We start from the raw sequence: 20,458 nt of genomic DNA, 5'->3' as shown, positions 1-20,458 counted from the left end.
ATAACTGGATGAGAAATACTGATTTCAATTAATAACAATATTAAAATAAAATCATTCATAATAAAATCAGAATTCATTGCAAACTCTTTAAAGGTTATCATGTGGTCAATGGTTTTTCCCTAATTAGTTTTCAACATCAATTAAATTAAATTACTATTTTTTTTGTAAATAAACATACATAAATAAATGTTTTGAGGGGGGTAATCTGAAATCGTAGGAGGAAGGATGAAATCGATTTCAAGCTAACCCCGGGGAAATCGATTTTAAGCTCGGGGGTGGGGGGTGGGGGTAAGATGAAGGAGGGGTTAATTTGAAATTGCTACACAGGGGCGATCTGCTCCTCGTGTGACAGGATCCTTACAAATATGATTTTTGTGATTATCGGCTTTAGCTCTATCTTTATCTCCGCCACCAAAGGTGGGCGGAGATTGTGTTTTCACCCATCTGTCTGTCTGTCTGTTTATTATGACGAAAATTGAAAATTTTCATCATATGTCGGTTTGTCATGTATATTATGCATGTATGTCTGTGAGTGCGAACACTTTCAGCTATCTTCGTCAAACTTTCCCAGAGGACTCCGAAGGATAAAAGTGAGGCTGTCAATGTTTTTTTTGACTATATATGTTAAAGGTCAAGGTGACAGTGATGCATTTGCATGATTTTTGTCATACCTGTCATGCAATGCAGCGCCTGATGCCTTCTTGTCTGTTTGTCTGTCTGTCTGTGAACAGGATATCTCAAAAAGTTGTGGTCGGATTCGGAGGCAAATTGGTGGACAGGTTGGGGGTGTGACGAGGACGGATTGATTCGATTTTGGTGAAGATCCGGATGCAGATCCGGCCTATCAGTGACCAGTGGGATACAAAACGTAAACTGTTCAGCCTGGCGGAAGTATGCACAACACCGAGTGTCCTTCTAGTTTAATGCTGTAATGCGACTGGATGGTGTTGAGGTAGCACACTTGTATTTGTCCCATCTAATTTGAGTTCCATTCCCAATTAACCGATTATAAACGGTCTGATTGGTGCTCTGTTGCATTACAGAGTGCATCAACCCTCGGATGGAGCATGTACATTAAGTTGGGTGTCCCTTCTACTAACATTGATGTTAAAGATCCCACAATGTCTGGTGAAAAGTAGGTGAGTTATCTCCGCACCTTAAACAAATCAAAATTACAAATTCCTGCTCCAACCAGATCCAGTGCAACGTCAGGCCTGACCAGGTGGTTTGTGAAAGACTTGAACCTGAAGTCCTTCTCGACTGGATGTTTATTTATAGAAAAGGCACCAATCATGTCTGGGGCACAAATCATAAGACGTTTCTTCAAATTAAAGGCACCAATCATATTAGAGGTTATTCATTTACAAGTTTGTTTTTTGCAGGACTGAAACACACAAGAACTATAATGCAGGAATTCACAAAGAAACCTGATAAGTTCCCCTTCAACATCCTCCCTGTGAAAAACTCGAACCTTCATCAAACTGTTCACACCACACTGCCTCTTCCACAGGTAATGAGCTTACAGGATTCTTGCAGAATGAATTCACAGGCTGGACATTTTACTTGACAGTTATTTTACAGGTGCCACCTCTCTGTTTTGTTTTTTTTTTTAAATGAGATTTTACCCACAACGAAACCAAAGGCCACTCAAGGTGGGGGCAATACAAAGGATAGTGTGTATCAGGGGTTTCCTTATTTTTTGGAGTAGGAGGCTACCATTAAAAAGTAGCAGATTACCATCACCACGAGCGAAGTGAGCTTGGGTGACTGTATTTTGGAGCCGCATCACTTGACAAAAGCTCAAAATGGACGAGGTGAAACACGTGTTTCGTGAAACAACGTCGCACTCGCAAGAGTGCAAGTTTAGACCAATTACTGATGGGCAGAAGCTTACCTCCCATGTCTTTGGACTTCTTCGAAAATCCAAAGTCAAACAGGGATTTTCGTTTCGGCACCGAAACTGCGAGGCCTACAAAGTTTATTTTCTTGAGGACATTGCTGTATGGTATCAGGGTATCAGGCAAACAGTCCAAAACGAGGCTAAAGCAGAGAACTCTCTATTGCAGGAGGTGTGTTTTAGCTGCTTGTGTTATTTTTTGGTTAGTGTTGTGCTTGACCTGGTGAGAGTACTAACAGTAAAAGTAAGCCCGCTTTCATCAAAATACTGTGTTCGTCTTGGATTTCAAATCAGGGGGTGTACAGATTTCGTGGTGACAAAAAAAAAAATCGAAAAATCGGCGCTGAAGTAGGCGGCAACCTTTGACATTTTTTCTCTGAGTAGACGGCTGCGGGTCGCCGGTAACCGGCTTCTAAGGAAACCCCTGCTGTATATGTATATATATATATATATATATATATATATATATATATATATTTATATATATACATATATATATATATACATATATATATATATATATATATATATACATATATATATATATATATATATATATATATATATACATATATATATATATATATATATATATATATATATATATATACATATATATATATATATATATATATATATATATATATATATATATATATATATATATATATATATATATATATACATATACATATATATATACATATATATACATATATATATATATATATATATATATATATATATACATATATATACATATATATATATATATATATATATATATATATATATATATATATATATATATACATATATATACATATATATATATATATATATATATATATATATATATATATATATATATATATATATATATATATATATATATATATATATATATATATATATATATATATATGGTCACCGGAATAGGTGACCCTTATTGTCAGTAATTCTGTCTGTTTGATTGGATGTTTGTTCGTTTGTCATCAGCATAATTGGGAGTAAATGTGGGCCGATTTTGACCAAACTCGGGTGGTAGGTACATCTTATGACCTCGTGCTTTGGAAATTGTGATGGTTGCTAGGGACGCTTTGGTGCCCTAGCAACAACCGAAAAACCTTCAAAATCGGTACCGTTCATGCGAAATCAATTCCGAAAGCCATTATCCCACGTAGGGTTATGAAATTTGGCACGAATGATCTACAGGTGATGCTCTATCAAATATATTCCGGTTTTTGTGATATATGGAATACTTTACCCGCAGTGCCCCCTACAATTAGGGTATGCGCGAAAATTGGCGGCCCCCTAGTGACCAGGCGATGTAAATCGATACGAATGAAACTTTGCAGGTTCATGGTACTCAATGAGTACTACAACTTTGCCTCAGGACATATTGACCGATTTCGCTTAGGTCAGGGGTCAAAGGTCAATTAGTGCAAAAATCGATAATATGCGAGAGCTGGAGGGGCCTTCGCGCCAAATGCTACTCCTCCTAGGGTTATGGTCGGATGGTCATAAAAATTCACACTAATCGTCTGGAATACATTGTGCACAAACGATCGAGCCGGATTTTCGATTTAGATCTTTGTTCACCCACAGCACCCCCCTCGAACTTTGGGGATTTCTGATTTCAAACCGCATTTTCGGTACTTTTCATTCTAATGGATACGAGTAATTACCAGGAGATGGAACTGGATGAGATTTGATATGCATAATCTTAAGGTGAAACGAATCCCTTACGTGATGCAAGATGGAGATTCAATAAAAGGAAGGAGACGAAGCAAAGCGGGAAACAGTTCAACAAGCAATGCACATTTATTACGGAAACACGGAAGGCACGTATATTACAGTCAAGACAAGATGCAACAAAAGCAAATGCAATACGACCGAATAAAAGGGCAATTATTTACAACACTTAAACAATTATACTTGTCGGGACTCAGCGCAACATCATTCATTCAAAATAAACAGGAAATACCTCCCCATAGGCAGGGAGGTAGACGGGGTCCGTGGACCAAATGTGTGTGGAACCTGGAGGAGCGGCCAGGTCCACGAAACCGAAAAGGTCTTACCCGTGTCCTCGTGACACGATGGCGGGCAAGCTGCAATATCCACGCAACTGCACCCTGACTCCGTGCCCCTAGCGTGGTTGGTGAGGCCTCTCCGGCGTGCTCCGCGCAAGCACGGTTTGGTCAGCACCACAGTTAGGGTGGGGAATGAACGGGGCCACCGGCACTATCCCAGCGCGGATGGGGGGGGGGGAATTTTTTTGCTCAGGGTCGAGCGAGGGGAATGGCTGGCTGGCATGGTCGCTTGCGAAAGCGAAGGTGGCTCGATTCCAGCGACGAGACAACACCAACGACGAGACGAGCCCAGCGACGAGACGACACCAACGACGAGACGAGCGACCCCCACACTACAACAACCAGTTCCACACAGACTCCCGTCTTTTATAGAACGGGGGAGGAGCCTGTATGCAGATTTTACGATCAAAACGCGATTGGAGGCGGGGCCACGCCACCCTCTGTTCAGCCATTGGTGTGGCAAAAAGGGGCGTGAGCCTCTTTTGATCCGAATTCCTTCCTGAGACGAATTTACATCCATCGGCTTGGAGGCGGGGCCATACCGCCCGACGCTCGCCCATTGGACGGTGGAAAAGGGGTGTGAAGCCTTCCTGATCCGAATTTCCCTCCCGTAAAGGCATTCATTGCACTTGCGGCTTGCCGCGTTCGGCAGCAATCGCCAAATGGCTTCGGACAGTACGACGTTCGGTGTTGACTGGTGGTGGGGTCGATGGTTGTGGAAGGAGAAAGGCGAAGGTGGTGGGGGGGGTTTGCTGTGGTGGTTTGGTGGTGGGCGGGCGTCGTTTGGGAATGGCGGTGAAGCGATGTTTGCGGGATGGAGTTGTGGAGGTAAAGAGGTGAAGGTGGTGTTTGAGTTGTTGGTGGCTTCATGGTCCAAAATAACGATAGAGGAAGAAAAATGGCGAACTCAAAGCGTCGCAGCCCGGATGAATCACACATATTCCCTCTATACAAAAGGTGTGGGCTAACTACACATGAACTTATCGATATATCTCACCTGAGGACCCTTTATGGTGTATTGCGAATTTCCACAGCCGTAACACTACCCCCTCCCCTTTTTACAGACTCATCCCGAGTCGTCGAATTTTCGTGTGCCATCATGTGTAGTTATCCCTGAGTGTGACATTCATGGTATTCGTGTCCCCAAAATAAATAACCTACGGGCTGACTAACTAAGTAAACAAACCCACTCATACGGGCGACTTAAATAAATTGCCGGCGCTAAGACATACATGCCGGGGGCGCACTCATATTTACAGTTAAGTACATCTTAACCTTCACCATACAAAATTTACATGAACCATGGCCCAGGATCAATGGACTCTGCAAAGAGAAATGTTAGCAGGGAGCCAGGCTGCTCGCATGCAGTCTCTGGCTCATGCAATGCAGGTGACAGGGAACGTGGCCGGCTGCTCGCACGCAGTCCAAGGCCTCCCCCTTTTAACATGGACGCAGTGAACATAACGGCGCATGAGCTGCGCAAATGCAGTCTCCGTGCCAGCTCAAGTGGCACACGCAATGAACATAACGGATGTATGGATGGATGGATGAATGGATGGATGGATGGACGCAAACACGGTGCATGGGCCGCCACTGGAGGCCCGTGTTGTAGCTGCCAACAGGGCAGTCCTCGCAAACTGCGCGACGATCCTGGCACACATAGCAATGAACAAGGGGGGGGGGGGGGAATGCAAAACAGCACGGGGGCAAAATATGACGAGGGCAGTAGGCATGGATGGCAAAGGTGTGCAGGAAAGGCATGGCAAAACAGGGCCGCTGCAGCAAACACAGCCGGCAGTGAAGCTGACCGGCACAGGCCTTGCAGTAAAACAGTCGGCAGACGGTCGACCGGCACAGGCCCTGCAGTAAACAGCCAGCCAATGAAATGGGCCGGCACAGGCCTTGAAGTAACACAGCCAGCCGATGAAGTTGGCCAGCCTTTGCCTTGCAGTGGAGGTTGGTGGAGGGAGTGCGGTGGTGCTGGCCACTCGGAAGGCAGGCTCGGACCTACCTAACCGTTTCCCTCCCAACCTATCGCCTTTGCCTGTCTGTCCATACCCACCCCCTTAATTTGTCAAAAACCAATATAGCCCCAACTTATTTTTTAGTTGTTTTTATTTTTTTATCTTTACTTCCCCTCTATAAATTGTCCCCTAACCCCCTTTATGTCTCTGTTTGGCTAACCTATCCTGTCCTAGCCTACTCCCAACCCCTACGTTCCCTTCCTGGAGGGGAATGAGGGAGAGTTAGCATCCTGTGTCGAGGCCCAACTCAAGCCTCAGGGATGGCCTCCTCGGAGTTCAGCGATCTCACCCAAAGTGGGTTCAGCGGCCCACAACGAGAGCGAAGGGATGGATGGTGCAGAGGGGTACACTTCCTATCTACCCTATCCATTTAACTTTTGAACTACCCCGGGGCTTTCAACAAGCGCCTCTTGCTTAAACTATTGGTTCTAGCAACCAAGATTCCCGTCGCCTGTGTTGGTGTCCTCACAATTTTGGGCCATGCCCCCCAATTTTTTCCTGTTCCCTCACACGGTCTCACGGCTGGGACGCATGGCTCCCTCGGCAGGCACTTCCCTCTGCCGATTCCCCAACGATGGCACCCGTGGGCACTACACTGCCTTCGAGCCTACCAGCTCCCTAAACACCGGGGAGTGCCCTCCTTGGCGACTCCCCTGAAACGCTCACGTGGCAGGCTGGCGCCCCGGGCCCCTTCCCTGGGTGCCCGTGCCCAATGCACTGCCCACGCGGCTAATGGCACCCCGGGCCCCCGCATCATGCGGGCGCACCCGTGCCCACTACACTATCCCGGCCCCCCATGGGCCCTTGGCCTACCGCGGCCGACTAGCCCGGTGCCCGGGGTACCCACTCAGCGATACTTACCGTTCGCAGCCACGCTCCCAGCCCATCAACAGAGCTCCTGCACCCCTCGAAATGGGTTTCGAGCCTACTTTCCCACCAACAACAAAACGACCTCCATTTTGTCAATTTTACTAACCCACTAACTCACTTTATCCTGACCCCGGGGTCCCTTGGGCGGGAGTCACTCCTCCTCCCAATCACTGATCGCACCATGCATTCCACAATCACTCCATACACTCAGACCCGCTGGCCTCACTCACTCATCAAGTTTCCTTTCCGCATTTCAACTCGCACTCCATCGCTGATCTCTGCCATCCTGCTCACGACATCCCCTAACTAACTCGTGCTCCCACGTCGTCCCTTACACTACAGCACGTTCCTTTTAACACTACATAGCTAAGCTATGTCCCCTCTACACATCCACAAGTCTGTCTCTGTCCGCAAATCATTATTTCCCTTCTCCCTTCCTAAATCTCAACTAAAACCCTCTACCTAATCCATTCCACAGACTCCATGAGGACTTACCCCTGTCCCATGAAGCCGGTCTAACTAAGCTAACCCTTCCCCCTGACTAGTTGTATCCTGTGCCCGGGCAGGGGGTCTTTCACCCCTGCTTCGGGAATCCTGTTCACCCGAAAGCGAGGCCTGCTTCTTTTTTTTTTTCTTTTTTTTTAAATTTCGCAGCACCAGCGCGGCAACTCGCAACCTGCACTTTTTTACGTGACGTCATGGCAGCTGTTCACACACCTCGTCCCTCTTGGACGGTACCATCCGGCAGGGATTCACCCTCCTGCCGGATTCCAACCCTACGTGCAGCCATGATGTCACTCTGCGCACTAAAAGCAAACCTCACGTTTCGAGGGGTTCCCCACACGAACACATGTGCTCTGCTCGTCAGAGCTTCACACACACACTCGCGTGGAGAACCCATCCGGTCCAAATCCGTTGTCCTAGCCTAGCTTTTGTCCGTCCGCGGGATCGGCAACATTCACCGCTGGCGTTTCCGGACCGGGTTTCACTCCCGCAAGCGCGCACGTGGCGGCCTCGTGCGTACCACAGCACGGACCTCGCGCTCGCCGTCGTGTAAACCCGGCGTGGTCCCCAATCCAACTACAGCCGCTACTCGGCCCTCGTTCCTCTGTCGCCGTCGTCGTCTCCATTCCATCCACGCACACCTGCGTGTCACGACGCTCACACACCATTCCATGACACTCACTCCGGGACATGCGGTTGCATGTTCCCGCATGCCAGCCGCCATCTCCCTTGCATACCGCTCTCTCACACACACGTTTTCTGTCACACATCGACTTTCACTCACACAGGGGGTCTCACTCGCACAATGCGTGCCGGAGAGCACGCATCTCCGCGCACTCGCAAGCACGCACACCTGCACAACCACACTGGGGATTCACGCCACCAATAGGGGGTCCCGGGGTCTCCATACCCCCCAAGCTGCACGTGCACCCGTCAACAGCACTCGCCCCTTCAACTCCACGAAGGACGACTGGACCCACCTGGACGAGATCCGCCTCAAGGGAGCATAGCGTCTCCCTCCGTTCCCGAAGGAGGCCATCCAGCTGCTTGCACCGGGTCCCAACACATTCTGCCAGCTCGCCCCCATTATCCTCCACTATCTCCGCGTGTGTGTGTGTGCTCTGTTCCTTTAACCCCGTCTTTATCGTGCAATCTCTCCTCTATTTTTTTCTATCTCCCGCGTCTCTATTCATTTTCTGCTTCTTCCTGGATCTTCGTCTCTTTTGATTTTCGGACGTCGTCACCTCGTGTCTTGTCTTACGCGTTTCAGTCACCCGGGCTCCCGTTATTATTTCCACTGTCTCCATTTTCAGGGTTTGCCCTAATTGTTGTTTCATCCGACCAGTGATGTCAATCAAGTCCCGCACCACTAACATTATTCCCTGTGATGCTGTCACACATCCCACCTCATTGTGCTGTTCTACTTCCTGGCTCCTTTTGAGCCGTTCCTCCTCTCGGAACTTTCTGAGTTCTTCGTTCTCTTTCCGGAGTTGTTCGATCTCCGTGGACTCAAATTTTGCTCTCCCCTCGAGCTGGTTAATTTCAAATGCGTACAGTTTTTGTTTTCTCTCCCACTCTTCCTCATGCTTCTCATGGTTCAATCTCATAGTTTCCTTCAAATGGCCGAGCTCCTTTTGCTGTTTCGTTCTTTGTTCTTTCGTTATCTCTGTGTACCTCAACCTTGCTTTCTCCTTAAGTCGCCCTTGTCCTTTTTGTTTCATTCCTTGTTCTTTCACGATCTCCGCATACCTCAACCTTGCTTTCTGTTTTAGTTGTTCTTTTCTTTCTTTTTAAATTTCTTTCGTTCCTTGTCCCTCATTCTCCAACCTCATAGTTTCCTTCAATTTGTTAACCTCAAATTCATGTTCTTGTTGTTTTCTATCCCATTGCTCCTCTTGTTCTTCCTTCTCCAATCTCGTTGTCTCCTTCCTTTGCCTGATTTCTCCTTCCTGCTTCATTCCTTGCTCTTTCACCTTCTCCTCGTACTCCAACCTATTTTTTTTCCTTTTGTCGTTCAGTTTCAAATTCATACTCTTTCAGTTTTTTATTCCACTGTCTCTCTTGTTCCTCATTCTGCAATCTCGTTATTTCCTTCAATTTCCTGATTTCTTTCTCCTGTCTTATTCCTTGTTCTTTCAGTACTCTTTCTTGTTCCTTATTCTGCAATCTCATTATTTCCTTCAATTGACTGATTTCTTTCTCCTGTCTCATTCGTTCTTCCACTCTGAGCCCCATTAGCTGTTCTTTCTCCCTCCGGAGCTCCTCAATCTCCGCTGACTCCAATCTTGCTTTGGCTTCCAACTGTTTGATCTGTACAGTGTGTTTCCTCAACGTTTCATTTTCCGCTCTCTTCCTCTCCTCTTTTAACATCCTTAGTTCGTTTTGTAATCCTCTCTCTTTGGTTTCGTGTTTTAGTATCTCAGAAGCTTTTTCCCGTAATTCCTCTCTCAATTTGCATGCTTCTTCCCTCCTTTCCGCATAACTTTCCCATGCTTCCCTCCTTATTTCGTCCATTTTCTTTCTGGATTCCTTTAGTTTTTTCCTGCCGTTTCTATCTCCATTTCCAGGGTTCTAACTCCATTTCCATTTTCTTTTCTTTCCCATTTCTATCTCCATTTTCTTTCCCATTTCTATCTCCATTTCCAGGGTTTCTCTTTTAATCTGGCCTGTCCTTACCTCTCGCTAAAGTAGTACCAATTCCCCATCTTGTTTGCGTTTTTCTTTTTCGAGCTTTGTTTTCCTTTCTCCTTCCTCCCTCATTTCTCCCTGCAGTTCTTCGAACTGTTCTGACTTTTCCAGCAATTCCTCCATCCTTTCCTCCAGCTGTCCCTCTCCTCTTTTTATCTTCCGTTCTAGGCTTTCTCTTTCCTGATTGCCTGTTCGTATCTCTTCCTTCAATTGTTTTATTTCCAAATCGTGTTCACATTTTTTTCTTCCAACTGTATTTCCCTCACTCTCCCCTTTGTTCTTTGAACCACATTAAAAAAAACCCATTTTTACAGCCATTTTTTCCCTGCTGTGCAGGGGTTAGACTTTTTCTTGAGGCAATGTTTTATGGCCGGATGCCCTTCCTGACGCCAACCCTGGTCGCCTCTTACGACACACAGGGATATGGTATACCTATTCTAACCGGGGCATACACCGGGACCAGTATACTGGTACTCACTTCGCGACCTCAGATGGATGACAGGCTGAGTCAACCCCCTGGTGTTAATTCAGCAGCCAACGGGGCTTGAACTCAGGACCCTGGGATCCCAAGCCGCCACCCTAACCACTAAGCCAACACCAGGCTTTTGAACCGCATTGCCCCCTCCAATATTTTTTCCATGAGTTGTTTTACTTCCAAATCGTGCTCCTTTTATTTCTTTTCGAGCTCGGTTTTCCATTCTTCCTCCAATTGTTTCTGAAGCCCGCCGATGTCCGCCTGCCTTGCCTGCCATGACCATGTGGTTTGACGCCGTGGCTGAAAACACTCGCCTCATGGCGTGCCGTTCGCCGCGCCATAAATAACCGCTCGCTCACGCCTCGTGCCGCGCTGAAGTGCGGCCGCGCTGCCATCTTGTGACTCCGTTTGCCGGCAAAGTTCGTGCTCAGAATATGAGGGTGAGCTCCCCCACAGATTAAAATTACAAGAGGTACCATCCCGGGCCATGGATTCTATATTCAAACACATATCAAATACCCCCGTTACCTGCTCGCCTTGAGACTTCATCTTATTTCACGTACGGGAGTAAAATTTTGCCTGCTCGTAACTTGGGGAGGAACGGGGGGGGGGGGGGGTTGCTTCGCACACCCCTGATCCAATCCCCGTAAATTTAGTTGGAGACCGAGGTGGATTCGAATCTCACTCCCGGACACCAGTGTTTGGCCTGTCCGGCGTGCGATCGGCCACGTAACTCGAATCACGACGCATCGCCCACTGGAACGGACAATTCAATCGTGACCCTCCTGGAACTACCACCAGGAGCCTGTCACAGGTGAGGGTTTAACCTCAACACGATCGTGCCAATTGCCCACCCGCGCAGGATAGGGTTGCTCACTGAATTCGACCTACCTAAGTACCTGCGCGAGTGGTCGACCGGGCGATCGTACCTCGCCACAGGTCGACTTCGGACACAAACTGCTTAAGCGGCTCGTTCCATGCTGCAGGGATAACCGAGCGGAGTTATCGTCGACCTTGACGGTTTAGATTACTTATCGGGTGTTTCAACCCAATACCAATCCCTTACGTAATGCAAGATGGAACTTTCAACCGAATGAAAGGACGCAACGAAACAGGAAACAGTTTGACAAGCAAGCACTTTTATTTCACACACACAACACACGCACGTAAGGCAGTAATGCTATGTGCAGCAAAAGCAAAATGCAACAAAAGCAAAAGCACTACCACCGACTATAATTATTTACAACACTTAAACAATTATACTTGTCGGGACTCGGCGCCACATCATTCATTCAAAATAAACAGGAAAGACCCCCCCATAGGCAGGGAGGTAGACGGGATCCGTAGACCAAATGTGCGCGGAACCTGGAGGAGCGGCCAGGTCCACGAGACCGAAAAGGTCTTACCCGCGTCCTCGTGACGCGATGGTGGGCAAGCCGCAATATCCGCGCAGCTGCGCCCCGACTCCGTGCCCCTGGCGTGGTCGGTGAGCCCTCTCCGGTGTGCTCCGCGCAACCACGGTTTGGTCGGCACCACGGTTAGGGTGGGGAATGAACGGGACCACCGGCACTATCTCAGCGCGGATGGGTGGAGGGGAATTGTTAATGCTCAGGGTCGAGCGAGGGGAATGGCTGGCTGGCTTGGTCGCTTGCGAAAGCGAAAGTGGCTCGATACCAACGACGATACGAGCCCAGCGACGAGACGACACCAACGACGAGACGAGCGACCCCCACACTAGAATAACCAGTTCCAACACAGACTCACATCTTTTATAGACCGGGGGAGGAGCCTGTATGCAGATTTTAGGATCAAAACCCGATTGGAGGCGGGGCCACGCCACCCTCTTTTCAGCCATTGGTGTGGCAAAATGGGCGTGAGCCTCTTTTGATCCGAATTCCTTCCTGAGAGGAATTCACATCCATCGCGCTTGGAGGCGGAGCCATACCGCCCGACGCTCGCCCATTGGACGGCGGAAAAGGGGCGTGAAGCCTTCCTGATCCGAATTTCTCTCCCGTAAAGGCATTCATTGCACTTGCGGCTCGCCGCGTTCGGCAGCAATCGCCAAATGGCTTCGGACAGTACGACGTTCGGTGTTGACTGGTGGTGGGGTCGATGGTTGTGGAAGGAGAAAGGCGAAGGTGGTGGGGGGGGGTTGCTGTGGTGGTTTGGTGGTTGGCGGGCGTCGTTTGGGAATGGCGGTGAAGCGATGTTTGCGGGATGGAGTTGTGGAGGTAAAGAGGTGAAGGTGGTGTTTGAGTTGTTGGTGGCTTCATGGTCCAAAATAACGATAGAGGAAGAAAAATGGCGAACTCAAAGCGTCGCAGCCCGGATGAATCACACATATTCCCTCTAAACAACAGGTGTGGGCTAACTACACATGAACTTATCGATATATCTTACCTGAGGATCCTTTATGGTGTATTGCGAGTATCCACAGTCGTAACAATATATATATATATATATATATATATATATATATATATATATATATATATATATATATATATATATATATATATATATATATATATTGTTACGGTTGTGGAAATTCGCAGAGCACCATAAAGGATATCCCCAAGATCAGTTATATCGCTAAGTGTGTGTTCAGATACATTTCCCCACCGTGGTCTAAAGGGATTTATTCGTGTTATCAGGGCTGTGATCTTTCAGTTAGCCGTTATTCTTTGCTATTGTTATTTTGGACCAACCACACCACCAACCACCTTTTTTACAAGCGCCCAACCACACCATCCTCATGACCACCACACAACGCCAACCATGCCACCATTACAACAACCACGACCACCTCAACGCCCAACAACACCACCAACCACCTTTTTTTACAAGCGCCCAACCACACCACCCTCACGACCACTACACAACGCCAACCACGCCACCATTACAACAATCACGACCACCTCAACCACCAACCACACCACCAATCACAACCCTCTCCGCATCAAAAACCGTCTCTGCTATGGAGGAAGAAGAAGGGGTTCCAATAACGCAAGGGATTTTCCCTCCTGCTTTCCCGCGCTTTGGGACGGGGGAAGGGCAGATTGAACCAGGGGTCAAAGGTGATGTAGGGTGGGGGCCTGTTTTTGGGCGATAAATGTCCCTGGGCCACATTCCCATTGAGGGCCACCGCAACGATTTCTTCTTCCCTTCGCGCGCCGCGAAGGGAGGAGCCAGGCGTTGGAGTTAAAACACGCCCTCCTTCTGGAGGCTTCCCGCGGGAGCTGGAAGAAGGGCGGGACGAGAAGGCGGGGGAATAAAAAGGGCGCATGGAGCGTCCGCAGTTCAGTTGGTTGTTGTCTCGGTCGGTGGAGGTCTCGGTCTGGGTGGAGGTGCTTGAGAGGGTCCATCGAGGTTCGCCCAACCAAGTCACCACGAGGGTGGAGGTAAGCTGTGGCGGCATCTGGGAGTCCCTTCGGTCAACCAGGCTCCTTGGACAGAAAGGCCTACGGGTCCAGTCTGACTCCCTTGCCTTTGAGGGGGTCTTTCTTTGCTTTTATTTGTGTGACTGATGTGGCGCCGTGTCCCGTTAAGTAGAGAAACTGTTAAGTGCCTGTACATAATTCATTATAGATGGTTGTAGTTCTTGTCGTGCTTTTCTTTGCCTTGCATAAATGTATACGTGCATGCCTGCATACGTGCTATGGTAATAAATGTCCTTGTGTGAATGTAACCCGTTCGTCGTGTCCTTTTTCCCCAATTGAACTGCTATCTTGCTCTCGGAATAATAGCGGGCTTTTTAATAGCCGATAAAATAATTGGGTCCAGCGAGGTCTCGCGATAATACACCGCTCGGTTATCCCAGAACGGAACGAACCGCTGAAGCGGTTCGTGTCCAAGCAGACCTCGCTGAGGTACGATCTCTCGGTTGTCTGCCCGCGCAAATACTTAGGTATATCGATAATTCGGCGATTGACCTTGTCGTGCGCGGGTAGAGTGTTGACTCGGCCGTCGTGTGCGCTTGGAGCACTGGTTTCCGGCGTTGTTCCGGAAGGTCGCGACTGAATTGTCCGTCCGGTGGGCGAGACGGCCGCCGTTGGCTAAAGCGGCTGTTCGCACGCTGGGCGGGCGCAAATTCGTAACAATATGTTGCACAGAAAGGAGAAATATATTGACATTCCTCTTGAATTGAGGTCGGTTGGGATTGAGAGGGAAGCAGGACGCAGGTAAATTGTTCCAAAGCGATACAGTGCAAGGAAAAAATACTTTCACAGTACTTTATAGTCTTACTCCTCAGGACAGATGGAATTTATGGATGGGAAGAAACTGCCAAATGTGCAAAGTGACTGAAAGTATGCTCAGGTAGAACAACCCATGAGAGACCCTCAAAGCACATTCCATGGTGATATCTTGAGAAAAGGCTCAAAGAAGCAACACAGCAGTGGACCGAGAGAGGTTCCAGCGATGATGCCAACTTCTATCCCACCAGAATGGCAACACCGCTGTATTCTCTCAAGGTGAGATAGGTGACAGGCCAAAGCACCAGTCTAAATATGGCAATAATACTCCATGACAGGTCGTATAATGGCCTTCTATATATGGAGCACAGCAGCTTGAGGAATCACCGAGCACAAACTAAGCAGCCAAGGTGCTGGGAAAGTTTTGTAGCTATACCATTGATGTACTTTTCCCAGCTAAGGTTTGAGCTGATATCAAATCCAAGCAGACGGATAACAGGAAGTTCCTGCAAAGGTGAAGAATCCATCGACTGGGATGGAAAACTAGGTGATTTAGAACGAGACACAGACAACAAGTGGGTCTTTTTTGGTTGAAAGTAACAAGCCATTCTTTTCCCCAGTTAACCATACTCTCGCGGTCGTGATTAAGAGTGGTCCTGGCATGGACACGGGAAGGAGGAGACAAGGTTCCTGGGTAGGTAGTATTGAGTGTTGAGTCATCTGTGTAAATGCTTAACTGCGAATGAATACAATCATGCAGATAATTTATATTGTTGTAGAATTCCCGCCCGTCAGTGTGTGAACGACCGCGTCTAACCAATAGCGGTCGCTTCGCCCACCGAACGGACAATCCAGTCGTGACTTTCTGGAACAACGCCAGAAACCAGTCACGGGTGGGTTTTTAATCCCACCATGGCCCAGTCCGTATTCTACCCGCGCGAAATTGGGTCAATCGCCGAATATCGATATACCTAAATACCCGCGGGGGTAACCTACCGAGGTACCGTACCTCGATGAAGGCCTGCTTGGACACCAACCGCTTAAGCAGTCCATTCCGTTCTGGGATAACCGAGTGGGTATTATCGCCAGACCTCGCCGGACCAGATTCTATTTATCGGTTATTTAAAAACCAACTATATTCCGAGTGCAAGATGGGGCAGTTCAATGAGGGAATGGACGCAACGAACAGGTTTACATTCACACAAGGACATTTATTATAATAAAGCACGTATGCAATTAAACAAGGCAAAACACGTATGCAATTATACAAGACAAAACACGTATGCAATTATACAAGCAACAAAAGAACTACAACCGTCTACTTATTATGTACAGTCACTTGCACTTAACAGCAGTTCCCACTTGTAAGACGGGCCCACGGACACACGTACACACACACACACACCCAAGAAATGGTGGCAGAGGCCTCTAATAACAAGCTCCAGCTCAGAGGACAGGTGAGCTGAAACCCAGAGCCAATCTCGAACCTCTCCACCTCGTGTGGTCTTCAATTTGTTCGGACCCGGGCTCCAGGGAGAGCGAGCTGGATCCAATCGCCGAGCCGCGATCCTTCCCGAGCTCACGCGAATCCTCCCGCGCGTCTCAACACATGCTGGTGAGACGAGGCGCCGATCCTTCCCGTCGATGCGTCGCTTCCCCGAGGAACCACCTCCCGCGCTTCTTAACACATGCTGGTGAGACGAGGCGCCGAACCTTCCCGTCGATGCGTCGCTTCCCCGAGGAACCACCTCCAAGAAGAGGCCGATGAGTCTCACCAAGCCGGGAACCAAAATGGAGAACAAAGAGCTCCACAAACCAAGAAGAAGAAGAAGAAGAAGAAGAAGAAGAAGAAGAAGAAGCCACCATTCGCAGCTCGAGCCAAGCAACTGGCTCAACTTCCTTCCAACCAGGGCAGCTTGAAGCAAAAAGCTCTCCCGAGCCAAGCAGAAGCCGAAGCTCACGGAACCATCAAAGCAAAAAGCCTCCTCCCGAGTCAGGCCTCAGCCGAAGCTCACTGAACCAGCCGAAGCAAAAAGCTTCCGCAGGCCTCAACCCTAACGCAAGCCAAGCAGGACCTGACGGTCTGCTGAACAACTCCCCTCAACTCCCTTCTCCAACCTTGCCCTTCCAACTCTGCGCACGAACAAAAGAAAATATCTCTTCCTTTTCCTCTTCTGCCCCCCCCCCCGCTCCTGGCGTGACTCATGACTCTGTCCATATGCCCTCGTGCTCCATCCCCCGCTCAGCCACGGGTGGGAGGGAGTTGTTGACATCATGAGTCACGGGATGGCAGGGTGGTTCTTCCTCTTCGCAGAAGAGGGGGAGGGATGTCTCCATTGTTCGTTCCCTAACTATTAAATCGATCCGCAGCGCATCTAATCGATTTCTGAACATTTAAGCAATGAAACGTGAGCTATCGAGGGAACAAGCACTTATCGACATAGCTGACGAAAGTAACCTGAATGTTATGTGCAATTGAATTCCCAAATTCGTAACACTACCCCTCCCCGTTTTTACAGACTCATCCCGAGTCATGAAATTTTCGTGTTACCAGCATGTGTAAGTTTTCACCAAGTATGTTCTACCTTTGGATCCCTGAGTGCGACATTTCTTTAAATGTGTCCCAAAAAAATAACCTAATGCGCTGCGTAACTAACTAAACAAACTCTCAGACTCATTCGGACAACTTAACTAAAATTGCCGGCGCTAAAAAAACATGCAGGTGGGGTTCCACATCTTTACAATTTTCACTCAACTTGTCCATTACTTAACCATGGCCCAGGACTTGTGATCTGTGAAAGGGGAGAAGGTAAATGTCATTTCAAAGTTCATTGATGCAGGGGAATGGATGGAGATGGTAGCAAAACACAAATGAGCATGATGGATGCATGGGCTGCCTGCAGGGCAGTCCTTGCAAAACTGGATGGTCCTGGCGCACATGGTGATGGATGGACACAGGGGCAAACGCAAACAAGGGCAAGCAGGCATGGGGTCATGGCAGAGGCAGGCAAACTCGGCATGGCAATGCAAGCCCATGCAGAACAGGCGGCTGCAGCACAACAGGCCGGCAGGTGAAGCTGGCCGGCCTCTGGTGTGGTTCCATCAGGTCTGGAGGGAGTGCGGTGGTGCCGGCCGCTCTAAAGGCGGCTCCGACCTAGCCTACTGTCTCCCCCCACTCTGTCGCCTTTGCCTGTCTCTGTCCATACCCACTCCCTTAATTTGCCACAAAACACAACAAAATTTTGCCCCTCTTTATTTTTATTATTTTTATTTCCCTTTTATAATTGTCTCCCTAGCCCCCTTTATCGTCTTTGTCTGGCTAACCTATTCTCCCAACCTAGCCTACTCCCAACCCCTACATTCCCTCTCTGGAGGGGAATAGGGAGAGACTAGCATCCTGTCTCGAGGCCCAACAAAGCCTCAGAATGGCCTCCTCAGAGTTCAGCGATCTACCAAGGTGGGTCCAGCGGCCTTCAACGAGCGAAGGGATGGATGGTGCGAAGGGGTACATCTCCTAACTACCCTAACATTCATTAACCTGAAACTACCCCGGGGCTTTCCAAAAACGCCTCATACTTTAAAACTATCGGCTCTAAAGACCATGATTCCTGTCGCCTTTGTTGGTGTCCATTATAAATTTGGGCCTTGCCCTCAAATTTTCATACGTGCCTTCGCACAATTTCCTGGCTGGGCAGCGTGGCTCAACTGGCAGGAACTCCCCCTCTGCCGAACTCTAACCATGGCACCCCCAGGCCTGCAGGCTGCCTCCGAGCCTAGCTGCTCCCTACAACACGGGGGGGTTGCCCGCTCTGGCATTGCCCCCCCTCCGATGCCCACATGGCGTGTTGATGCCCCGGGTCCCTTTCCGAGGGTCGCCCGTGCCCACTACACTGCCCCCGTGGCATTCTGGCGCTACGGGTCCCATTTCTGACTGGTCGGCCGTGCCCACTACTCTGACCTGGCCCCTCTTGGGCCCTTGGCCTACTCTGGCCGACTAGTCTGGTGCCCGGGATGCCCACTAAACAAAACTCACCTTTCCACAGCTACGCCCCCAGCCAGTCCATGAACTCTTGCACCCTCCAAATGGGTTTCGTGCCTTCTCTCGACACCAACAACAAAACGACCTCCTGTTAGTAAATTTAACTAATCCACTAGCTAACATTAAACTGACCCCGGGGTCACTTGGGTGGGAATCACTCCTCCCCCCAATCAGTCATCGCATCATGCATACCACATTCGCTCCACTCACACACTTGGGCCCGCTGTCCCATACTCACTCATTGTACACTTTCACTCTTTTCCACTCACACCAACACTCCACACTGCCATTCTTCCTTATTGAATCCCCTGACTAACTCGTGCTCCCTCATCATCCCTTAAAACTCATACACGTTCCATTTACTCTACGTAGCTAAGCTACGTCTCCACTACACATTTCCAGTCTGTCCATGCCTCCAAAAATCCCCAAAATTTCCATTTCCTCAATCTAAACTGAAATCCCTCTACCTAATCCATTTCACGGGCTCCATGAGGCCTTGTCCCTGCCCCATGAAGCCGGTCTAACTATCGCTAACCCATCCCCCTAACTCGTAGTCTTCCTGTGCCCCTAAACAGGGGGACTTCCACCTCCCTACCTGGGGCTCGTGTCCACTCAAAGTGGCGAGGCTTGCTTTTTTTTTCCTGCGCACACCAGCGCGGAAATTTACAACCTGCCCGTGACGTCATGGCAGCTGTTCGCGCACCTCGTCCCCTTGGACGGTAACATCCGGCAGGGATTCCCTTCTGCCGGATTTCAACCATGCAGCCATGACGTCACTGCGCATCCCAAAGCAAGCCCCGCATTCGAGGGGTTCCCCACGCGAGCACATGTGCTTTGCTCGTCGGAGCTTTACAATCACTCTCGCGTGGGGAACCCATCCGGTCCAAATCCATGTCCAGCCTTCCTTCTGTCCGTCCGCGGGATCGGCAAATCCACCGCATGCGTTTGCGGACCGGGCTTCACTCCCGCAGGTGCGCATGTGGCGGCCTCGTGCGGAGCACAGCACGGACCCCGCGCGCGCTGCCGTGCAAACCCGGCACGGTCCCCAATGCAGCTACGGCCGCTACTCGGCCTTTGTCCACCGTCAGGCACCGTCTTTGTCGCACTCTAACGCACACACTCCTGTGTGCCACGACGCTCACACACCTCGCCATGACACTCGGACATGCAGTTGCATGTTCGCGCATGCCAACCGCCATCTCCCTCACATACAGCGCACTCACACACGCGGTCTCTCTCACACACGCTGTTCCTTCCACCCTCGGTGTGTCTCTCACATACTTCGAAACCACACACGCTGTTTCCCTCGCACAGTCTTTTCCTTCCACACTCGGTGTTTCCTTTACACACGGCGTGCTGGAAGGCACACATTTCGGCACACTCGCTACCAGGCACACCATATCACTCACACACGCGGTTTCCCTCACACACGGGGAATCGCTTACAAACGCCATAACACTCACGCTATGCGTGCTTTCCAGCACGCATTTCGGCTCACTCGTACACACACACACCGGGACGACCATGCTGAGGATTTGCGTCACCACAAGGGTTCCCGGGGCCTTCATACCCCCCAAGCTTTGTGTGCACCCGTCAACAGCACTCGCCCCATCTACCTCGCAAAGCTCGACCGGACCCACCTGGTCGAGATCCGCTTCAAGGGAGCATCGCGTCT

General features: G+C 49.2%; 1 protein-coding gene across 6 annotated transcripts in view; it reads left to right on the top strand.

Annotated features, from left to right (window-relative positions):
* LOC147030011 (uncharacterized) overlaps positions 1 to 20,458 on the top strand; it is a 199,744-nt gene that overhangs the window by 1,271 nt on the left and 178,015 nt on the right. For 5 of the 6 annotated variants that reach the window (XM_085873639.1, XM_085873643.1, XM_085873640.1 and 2 more), the window contains exon 2: positions 1,383 to 1,510. The exons of the other annotated variant lie outside the window; for it this stretch is intronic. In XM_085873639.1, the coding sequence (XP_085729765.1) occupies positions 1,406 to 1,510 (105 nt within the window). In that variant the 5' untranslated portion in view covers positions 1,383 to 1,405. The remainder of the gene's footprint in view (positions 1 to 1,382; positions 1,511 to 20,458) is intronic. 6 annotated transcript variants of the gene reach the window in all.

This window comes from Eptatretus burgeri, chromosome 3 (genome assembly GCF_056783735.1).
Source record: "Eptatretus burgeri isolate ZD-2024b chromosome 3, Ebu_testis_v1, whole genome shotgun sequence".
Taxonomy (NCBI): domain Eukaryota; kingdom Metazoa; phylum Chordata; class Myxini; order Myxiniformes; family Myxinidae; genus Eptatretus; species Eptatretus burgeri.
The sequence above is the reverse complement of the archived record's forward strand: the minus strand, read 5'-3'. Positions and strand labels throughout refer to the sequence as shown.